Raw genomic sequence first — 10,916 nt, forward strand, 5'->3', positions numbered from 1 at the left:
AGTCCCAAAGACTGACTTTCATTTAAAGAAGGGAGTATGAAATGGAGGAGGACCCATCCTGACAAGGCAAAATGTCTGCTCTCTTTCTGGCCAGGAAGACGATGGAAGAAGAAAAGGGAGGGGGGAAGAGAGAGAGAGAGAGAGAGAGAGAAAGAATTAAGTTATAAAGGTCAAAATGGGTTCTTACTTTTCTTTTCTTGAACTAGAACCCCAATAGGGAGGGTGTGGGAATTTGCAGGGAAAGATAAGACAAAAATCTAATAACATTTCAAGAGAAGATAATTTCATTGGAAGGCCACTTGTCCTTGGAGAAACTGTGTTCATGGTGGCATCCAACATCATGCACATCTGCAGAAGTTCTGAAGCAAATCAGGCAGAGAGGAGGCAGGGTTCTTATTCTCAGCTTGTGTGTGATGAGTAGAATTGTTTTTCAGGTTTTTGTCATAGTGTGTATACACTCACTGGAGAGGGAAAGTGAGAAATCATTTCCCAGGATGGATGGCCATGCTGCAATCCCTTCGCCTACATTCTCCTCCTGGGATTTTGGGCACATATGCACTCATACCAGGCATGATTTCAAGCAGCCAGGTCTGATATCTGTCAGCCATGTGGGAGTCCAGCACCTCAAGTACTATGCCACCTGCTGGTCCTATTAGTAGATTTTAAAAATTCTACAGAAAATGCTGAAGAAGTGAACAATTCTGGGTTTCGGATTCAGGATGCAGTATGCTAACATTTTCAGGTAGGAATGGTTGGGACCAGAGATTCTGTAAGGACAGATATCACAATGCCCTAATAACCACAGAATGAGGCATACCACAGTTGTTGTGAGTTCGGGAGCAGATCAAGTCACCCCACTCACAGTGGATACTGGAGAATGTTATGCATTTGTAGAACCTGTTTGTTCTTCAACATCTCATGCCATGTAAAGACTGCAAAAGGCCCACTCAAAAGGCCTAGGTGTTCCCTTGGAAATGTGGAACATTGAGAGTTTACCTAAAGAAATGTTCAAATTATTGAATCAGACTAAATTTGCCAGATTGAGAAATTGGATCAAATTCAAGAAATGAAGTTCCATTTGTCTTCACATCTCACCCTAGTGTGTACAGTGGTGACCCTTCTACATGGCCCAATGATCGTGCCAAAAAATCAAATGCCAAAGTGTTTCAGTGCCACTGATGTCTACAGCTTAGGACTCATTACACAGGATGTGGTCTATATATGTGGTGTATATATGTATATTGGAAGTCCCTGTATATATATATATATATTGACTGGGGTTTTTAGGACCTTAAATCAATGTGGATGAAACTGTGACATCACATTAATAACATTATTATGGAATAACATATTAATACAAAAGGTATTCCCATACGTAGAAAAGAAATAGGAATGACAAGCTCTTAAGTAAAAACAAAAAAAAAAAATTAAAAACCAAGTGTATTCACTGCATGACAAATAGGTTTTAGGAAGAAATTAGAAGCCGAATTCACTTATATTTAAAAACAGGGACCAGCAAATACGATAATGGTTATATTGGTGGACTCTCACATAGTTATCAGAGGTTCAAGTCCTAGACTCGGTGGCTGAAAACATGCTGGGCGCATGTGCGTGTGTGCCCAAAATCCTGAGAGGAAACTAGAGGATAAGGGATTGTGGTGTGGCTATTTTCCTGGAGGGTGATTTTTCGCTTTGTCTCTCTGTCTCTCTGGCAAGCACGCCCTAAAGCAAAAATCTAATAAATAATAAAACAGGTGGAACTTGTGCACATTCTGTTGGTGTTAGCTGTACAAAATGGAGACCCACTTTAAAAATAAATGTATCAAGTGGATAAACAAAGAACACATTTTTCTAATTAAATACATTGTCAATGAGATAGAAAAGTGGCATGACTTTTCCAACAACCCTCTATAAATGGCATTACTATTACGAGTACTGCAATTACATCTAATATTTCAGTTAACCAAATAACATACCAAAAAAAAAAAAAATGTGGGCTTCGGATAAAAATCTCTCAGGGTACTTTGTGTATTCACAAGTGCTTCTGAACTCTCTTCCTGCTTCTCCCTGCTGAATACAATGATAAACTCTGAAAATAATGCAAGAGACCACTGAAGGGAAGAAAGAGAAATTTGGGCTGACTCATGACCCAACCCCAAGGAGTGAGAAACAACACAAGGCCCTATGTCTTATCCAGCAAGAAGAAGCAAATGCACGCCTGGTGCTTCCTGACACCAAGCTTGGGCAGAAGATAATTTATTTAGGCCCATTCCCTGCTTGGATCAAACAGTAATCCTACTGAAAACACCAGATGAGTTGGCAACACCTGCTGTGGGACATGGAGCAAGAGTCCTGCAAGTGGCCAAGGTCAAGACCAGGGTGGTGATCCTGTGTCTTCAGGAGCAGAGGAAGTCCTCTCCTTCATGGAGGCATCTAGGTCCTAGTGGAGGAACTATACCTTCCTTGTCAAGGAAATCCTCATCACATCAACCCACAAAACTAATCATGATAAAAAATGGACAAGAGACTTACATGATTCATGGATATCAATGCAAAAACAAATGGAACATTAATAACTAGGATGCAGGAAAAAATTTTAAAAATGTTAACTACCATCAATGGATCTATTTCAGGAATGCAAACCTGTTTAATATTTCCAATTTTTTTTGAGAGATTTTTGCTATAGGGTGCATGCACTCGCCAGAGAGAGACAGAGAGACAGAAAGCGAGAAATCACCCCCCAGGGGGGATGGTCACGCTGCAATCCTTTCTCCTCCATTCTCCTCTTGGGATCTTGGGCACGCATGCACATGCGTCCGGCATGAGTTTTAAGCCATCGGGTCCGGGACTCGAACCGCTGTCGACTACGTGGGAGTCCAGCCACACAGCCATTACACTAACTGCTGGTCCCAATATTTCCAAATCTTTTAATTTCATGTACATATTATTAAATCTAAAAAAGTCATATAGTCTTCCTATGTATTACAAAAGAATAAGGAAATTCAATAGCCAATATTTATACAAAGAAAATGTATAATAAAATAAGTATAGATGGGCTTTTCATTGATATAATGAAATATATTCACAATAATGCTAATGGTAATGTCATAAGAAGTAAGGAAACCACTAGAAGCATTCTCATTAAAGTAAGAGATGGTACCAGAATATTTGTTGTCACTATTAACATTTTTCTAGAGCTATAAGCCAGTACAATTTTATCAGAGAATGAAATTAAATAAATGGAAAGGGGAGAGACACAATTCTACTTATTGGCAGATTGTACAATATTATATCTGAAAATATCTTAGAGAATTAGGAAAATGGTTACATAAGATGGGGGCATTCAAAATGAATATATATAATTTGTGCATAATCTGTATTTTACAGAAAATTTATAATATCACATAAACAATAAAATAGTTGGAGTACATTTAATAAAGAATGTGCTGGCAACAGCAAGGTTTTACTTCTCAACTTTCTATTATGCTCCACTGACCTTTTTAACAGTTCTTGTGCCACATTTAATCATAGCTTTATAATGTGTTTTAATATTTAATGAAACTAGTTCTGCCTAAATATCCATCAATAAAAAAATCTTATTTTATCTCTAATATACTATTTTGCAACTGTAAAAGACACTTTGGGAGGGACCAGCAGATGGCAAAATAGTTATGTCACTGGACTCCCACATACTTGACCTTGGTTCAGGTCTCAGACCTGTAATGGCTTTGTGGCTGGACTCCCATGTAGTCCACCGCGGTTCGCGTCCCGGACCCGGTAGCTTAAGCTCATACTGGGTGCATGTGTGTGTGCGCAAGATCCTGAGAGGAGAATAGACGAGAAGAATTTGCAGTGTGGTCATCCCCCTTAAGGAATGGTTTCTCATTTTCTGTCTCTCTATCTATCTTTGTCTTTCTGGCAAGTGTACACACCCTATAGCAAAAACCTCTCTTAAACAATAAATAAATAAAAGACACTTTGGATTATTAAAATACTGATACAAATGTTTTTGCGTATTTTTGAGTGAAATAAGTAAGGCACAGAGTTTTGAGTGATTATGCAATTGTGTGCATAAAGCACGTATATATTTTTAGAATTATTAAAAAATATCTGGAATGATTTATAAAAACACTGATAATATTGTTTTTCTCTGGAAAGAACTGCTAAGTCAAACACAGAGAGAGGTGGGAGATCTGTGGTGTCAAAAGTTTTGTTCTATTTATTTATGAAATATAAGAATGTATTATTATTGGGGCCAGCAGGTGTCGTGGTGGTTAAGTGTGCTGGACTCCCACATGGCCTACCGGGATTTGAGTCTTGGACCTGGCTGCTTGATTTCTCACTTTCCCTCTCTCTCTGTCTTGTCAAATTAAACTAGATAAATAAATAATGTTAAATAATTTTTTAAAAATGTATTATTAATTAAAAATAAGTACATGTAAAATTTGAAATATAGTAGTTTCTACCTTTGAATCTCTCAAAATGCCTTATAAATTTTTCTGTATTAAAAACTAAATTTTATTATTCATATGTAGATATTACTTTTCTCTCTGATTTTTTTCAGACCATAACTTTCTAAACTACTGTATTATGTTTTACTTCACTAAATTAAATTTACTGGGTAATATTAAATTTTACACATATGTAAACACTATTGGAGTATAATATGTCCTTTTAATTAACAAGATTGTTACTATTCTCATGATACAGTGTGTGAAATCTATAAAGGAAAGTTGATATAATGCCTAAATATTTGTTGAATTTTTACCACACAGGAAAGTATGGGTGGTCTTCATTGTAGACCAGTTTCAAATAGCCTGCTAAGCCCTCCAACACTGTACTGTCTTTGTTTTATCCCTTAATTTACATGTAACTTTTAAATCCTTTGACTTATCCCTTAATTTACATGTAACTTTTAAATCTTGAAAAGGAAATCTCAGTTTTGAAAGTTGGCATTTCTTATTTCATTCTTTCTATTGCCTTATATGTTCACTATTCCCTCTACTCTTCCATCCTCCCATCCATGACCTCGTCAGGTTGTTTCACACTACCATATAAAGGTAGGCCCAGATTCGATGGTATTCTTTTTTTTTTAAATGTATAATCGGCATTTTACTTTTTCCCAGAGGACAGACAGTTCTTCAGTCCTTAAAGACTTGACTCCTTACATGGGCTTTGGCGAAGGGCGAGGGGCAGCACCCTCAGGTCTAAATCGGGGTGGGGGTGTTCGGTCCTTGCAAGCTTCATGAGATGGGTTCTTGATTACCGTGCTATGAGTGGTGCAACTCTCACAGTAACGTAGCTTCACATACAGCTTGGGGAGCACATAGGCATTGAAGACACTTGCTTCAGGTGCAGCCTCTACTATGTTTCCGGTGATGAACTTGTTAATAGCCTCGTCCTTGGGCATGCATTGGGCACAGTTTGTGCAGCGAATAGGCTGCACATGGCCACGGCCCTTTTTGGCACGTCCGTTATTCCTTTTTACTTCATCTTGGAAGCGAGGCCTCTTTAAGAAAAGCAATATAAAGCAAATATTTGTTTAGAGGGAGACATACAAGTTGCATATTTTGACAAGCTGATCAAAACTGAAAGCATTATAAAATCCAGTAAAATAATATTTATTAATTGCCTAACCTACCTTAATAACACTTTTTCCTCCTAATGTTTTTCCCTCCTTGTTCTTTGCCTTATCCTATAACTACAATTTTGTAAAACCAGTTTCGGTAGAGAATGCAGGAAAAATAATTTAGCCTTTTTTCCAGCATCGTTGATTGAGATAATTTAGAAAAGTTAACTTCACAACACATCACTGGTAACATGGAGATTTTTAGGATTGTGGTCGAATTTGGATAATCCTCTATCAAGTTTCTTTCATATATAAGCTATAAGAGTTCAAGTCATTTCAAGCATTCTTGGACCATGACTGATCTTATATCCTCTTTGAACTGACAACACCCATTCACTCATGGAAGTGGTGTATTATGAGTTTTCACTATATTTGTCAAAGTCAGCAAGAAATTTAAATCTTTTCCCAACATGTTCATACAATTTACTCTCTTTGTTAAGTAGTAAAGTCCAAAATGCTATTTATTATTTCTTTCTGGAAATTTTTCTTTTTCTTTTAATGAGCTACATACATCTTTTAGTATTATAGAATTTTTGTTATTTATACAATTTGCTTCTTGATGTCAGTCATTTATGATGAATTCATTTGTTACTTTTGTTTTCTTGATTTAACTTAATTTCTCTTAATAGTCTAACATTAATTTTTTTTTCAAAGAGAGATTTTTGCTATAGGGCACATACATTCACCAGAGACAGAGAGAAAGACAGAATGTGAGAAATCACTCTCAGGGGGAATGGTTATGTTGCAATTCCTTCTCTTCCTTTCTCCTCTCAAGAGTTTAGGCATGCATGAACATGCATCTAGCATGAGTTTTAAGCCATCAAGTCCAGAACTTGAACCTTGGTTGATTATGTGGGAGTCCAGGGACATAACCATTACGCCACCTGCTGCCTTAACAATACATTTTAAGATGACAAAAGACAGTACCAAAGTGATCTTAATAAAGCACTGTTCAGTTCGTACATTCCCCTGCCTAAGATGAGATAGTAAATTGACTTCCCCTTTTAGTCAGTATTAAATTGGAACCAGTGGTTGTGTACCATCTGGTCAACCTTACCTCTCAGACTTTCCTCCTGCCATAACTTCCTCCTGTTTCTCAGGATTTGGCTCCTTTGAATTTCCTTTCTGTCCTTGGATGTACTGACCTTGCTCTTAGACCTGCTCTTTCCTATTTGTGGGACTCTATTTCTTCAGAATTTTGCATTGAAGACTCTTATTTTTATGTACCTATTCACTGAAACTCTTGTTAATTACTCTTCCTAAATAAATCACACTTTCCAATCATTATTTTATTAAACACTTAATTGTCTTAAGCACTAAGGGAGGAATTTTTAGATGTTTTGTTTATTTATTTATTTACTTATTTTGAGAGATTTTTGCTATAGGACATGTGAGTTCAGCAGAGAGATATAAAGCGAGAAACCACACCCAACAGGGGAAGGCCACGTGGCAATCCCCTCTCTTCCATTCTCCTCTTGGAATTTTGGGCATGCATGCACACACACTTGGCTGGAGTTTTAAGTTGCCAGATTTGGGACTCGAACCTCAGTTGACCATGTGGGTGTCCAGTGCCTTAACCACTACACCACTTGGTGGCCTCAATGGAGGGAATTTTAAAAATTCTCTTGTTTATTTGTTCTTTTGATCATGTGTCTGTTTTATTTTTGTTTTGTTGTTTATTATCTGTCTCCCTCCCCTAACCTGGGTAGCCAGTTTTTTGAGGACAGCGATCCCATTGGCTCAGTTTCTCCTTAGGGCCATAAACAGGGCTTACAACAGAATAGGCTCCAATATGTAGCTGTTGAATGAATATATATGTCATGAAAACATCCTTTGGCCCACATAAGCTTAGACAATACATCACATAGCAACTTCTCAGATATTTACATTGAATATTATTATTCTGAATGTTCTGAGACTTTCTGTAATAAAGACGTTTTGTTTTGTTTAATCCAGAATTTCACAAAATTATTAACCACAGAAGTTTTCATTTGTAAATATATCATCAACTAGCATTCTGTAAATATTCACACAAGCCTTTATAATTACAGGATTGCTATCTAAAGGAATTCTATGCCATTTCATGAAATTACTTAGGGTAAACAAACATTGGAAAATAACTTTTTCAAACTCTGGTTTATTCATTTACTCATTCAAGTAGAGATTTTGAATATCTTCCATGTACAGACCTGAACTCATGCCCCAGAGATACAGTGAGCATCATAATTCTAGCCTTCATAAAGCCTAAGCACAGATGATATGGCATAAGAAGCACTTTGCTCCATAGGAACTTGTTGGAGAAGCATTTATCTCAGTCTGGGAAGGCTATCTGATGAACTATGACCTAAGCTATGACATGAAGGATAATAGACTTTTTCTGGATGAACAACTGGAGAAGATATCAAGAGCAGTCTGTGTATAGGACTTGGGGCAAGAAGCAGGAGTGGGTATGAGGGGGACTGGAGGAGTCCAGTGTGGTTGAGTTTAAGAGACAAGTGTTGAGAGCTGAGGACAGAGCAAAAACACAAAAGAGATCTGAAATTGTTAACTCGTTTAATCTGTTCTACTAAACTAAATGTAGAACCACTGAGGTTATTTTGTGCAAGGGGACTTCAAAAAGTTCATGGAAAATGATATTAAATTATGAGTTAATTTTGAGTGCAAACAAATAAATCAATAAAGTCCATGTATAGATTTTTCATGATATGTATTTTATCTTTCTTTCTTTCTTTCTTTCTTTCTTTTTCTTTTTTTCTTTTTTTTAATTTTGGAGAGAGACAGAGAGACAGAAAGCAAGAAATCATCCCCCAGGGGGTACGGTCATGCCACAGTCCCTTCTCTTAGGATCTTGGGTATGTACACACATGCGCCCGACATGAGTTTAAGCCACTGGGTCCGGGACTTGAGCCGAGGTCGACTACATGGGAGTCCAGCAACATAGCCATTATGCCAACTGCTGGTCCCTTCACGATATGTATTTTCTGTGAACTTTTTGAAGATCCTCTTCTATTGTTGACATTGTATTTCCAGGGCTTATCCTATCACTTGGTGATGATGAAATATTTGGTAAAGCTTTGTAAAATAAAGTAAAATAAGTTGAACACCAGAATAGTCTTTCAGTAATGGTATCAGTGAGGGAAATAGCTTCTGTGAGGTGTTCTGCAAACAGTAGTTAGTTCATTTACTATGCACAAGCAAGCAACCTTCGAAGTATATCAGAAAAACAAAACACAGATGTGATAGCAATTGCAGGCCTTTTGATGGGGCAACTTGCCAGAGTAACTGTCTCAGGAAAAAGGAGTAGCCATTCCTGACACAGTTGGGAATAGCTTTTTAGTATTTTGAGTAATTCTAAGTGTCAGGATTATTTAACTTTTTAGAGTGTGCAATATAAAACAAGTGGTAAAATCAAGGGGAAAGTCTAAAAGGAGAAAAATAGTAGATGCTACAGACTTGTTTCCACTAGTCAGTGGTCAATAGAGGATGTGTAGACTCTGTCCCTTGGTCCCATCTGGAGGGTTCTGTTGTTCTTACATAATAAATGAAGCAAAAGAAAACAATCAAGGGTGGAGAAACAGCGGGGTCTTCACATTTTGCTTCCCTTATGGCTTCTTTGCCAACAGGAAGGCAACTCTTCTAACTGAGCCAATGAACACTTTATGAAAACTGCTTTAATCCCAGACTTTCTTAGCCTCCTGATGAGCCAAGTCATTTTTGGGTAGCTCCACATTTCTTATTTTGGCCCAGACCCAGGGCTTTCTTAAACCCTGAGAAGTCATATGAAGATGATTATATAAACTTTCTGTGACTACTTCTTTTTTCAGAACTCAAAACCAAAGAAATATTTTAACATTTTATTATCTCTTTATAGTGATTATGTCTGACCACACTTTTATAAGGGGAAGAAAAATGCAGGTTTTCTTTGGGAAAGGAAGACAGTAAAGAAAGAGCCTATTCCTTGTGACAGTAGATTTGTGAAGAATTGAACTATGAGTGATGGTTTTGGAGAGAAGATCTGACTTCCTCCTGAGCTCTCAATGGTTCCTTACCTTTTGGCTAGACCACATCTTTTTATGTTTTACAGTTTTCTTTGTTTCCCAATTCCTGCCTAAAACAAGAAAAAGGTCTCTTGGCGTTATGAATTCTTTATTTTAAAAAATTGGGTGCTCTCAAAGAGTAAAGCTACTGGGCCACAGGCAAGAACTTGCTTCTTTAGGTTGGTCAAGAATAGGAGACTCCTGAAATTTTCCATTGTTTCCTGTTTGCTCTTGGTCCCCCATATTTTGCATCTTTGGACTATTAGAAAGAAGGATGCAGTAGGAGGTTTTGAGAAGTGTTTTGAAATAGGCTGTTGTGTTGTACCATGCACCTATGGTTGACTTTGAGCTCCTGAAAGTACAGTTGCAGTGCTGTATCTGCAAGGTTACACGTTGTATTAGGGACATGACCTGTCAATGAGTATCTCTCTTTATAAATCCCCACTGGTTATAGGTATGAGTGGTGATGTTACTGTTTTATTTCACACTATGTGACATATGTTGGGGCATGACATACTTCTGCTGAAATCAGACAATGTAGAACTCCGCTCTTCAATTCCATAAAGCTTTGCTTCTAATTAATGAATTCCTACAATTTTTTTAGGCTGGTGTTTTTTTTTCCAGTGAGTTTAGAACAAGAAGTCAACTTTTTTCTCAGACTTACGCTGTCTTCTAAATTCTAGGTCTTTATGCTACTACTGATTATCTAACATCTTTAGGTGTAGTACTTGAGTTCAGTGTGCAATGCTCTCAGAGGCATAATATGATATCAATCATCTACAAAATGTTAGCATTTCATTAGGATTAATGACTGTAATAATACTAAAATACTCTGTGAATGTAAGAGTATCCCATTCATTACTAAATTCCTAATATTTAAAATGAAGTCTTAGATATGATTTAATAAAAAGTTGTTATTTAATCTGTGACTTAGTTTAGGTTCCCACAAAATAAGACCTGAGGCAAGGATTTGAATGCATATAGTTTTTCTGAGAGGACCAGGACCAGGATCATGATAAAAGGACTGGGGCAGTGATATAGGGAGTGGAAGGTAGTCAATAAAATGTGTATTATTTTGTCTGCTACCATAGTAAGCAACTGGAGTTTAATCTTATAGGAAAACTCTGGAGCATACAGCAAAGTTCATGTCTCAGAAATTTTCCAAGAAGCAAAGGAGTCAAAGTCATTAAATACCAACTTCTGAAAGTAGATTAAAAGGTTGTTCCTAGTGTTATGCATTCTCTATCACT

General features: G+C 37.1%; 1 protein-coding gene across 1 annotated transcript; it reads right to left on the bottom strand.

Annotated features, from left to right (window-relative positions):
• Positions 1–5,164: 5,164 nt before the first annotated feature.
• LOC102468952 (uncharacterized) lies at positions 5,165–10,074 on the bottom strand. Its single transcript, XM_006159541.1, has 3 exons — positions 9,834–10,074; positions 9,679–9,737; positions 5,165–5,509 (listed from the first exon to the last, which is right to left on the bottom strand). Exons 1-3 carry the CDS (start codon positions 10,072–10,074, stop codon positions 5,165–5,167), a joined length of 645 nt encoding a protein of 214 aa, XP_006159603.1.
• Positions 10,075–10,916: the final 842 nt, after the last annotated feature.

Source organism: Tupaia chinensis, unplaced genomic scaffold, assembly GCF_000334495.1.
Source record: "Tupaia chinensis unplaced genomic scaffold, TupChi_1.0 Scaffold000634_1, whole genome shotgun sequence".
NCBI classification, from domain to species: domain Eukaryota; kingdom Metazoa; phylum Chordata; class Mammalia; order Scandentia; family Tupaiidae; genus Tupaia; species Tupaia belangeri.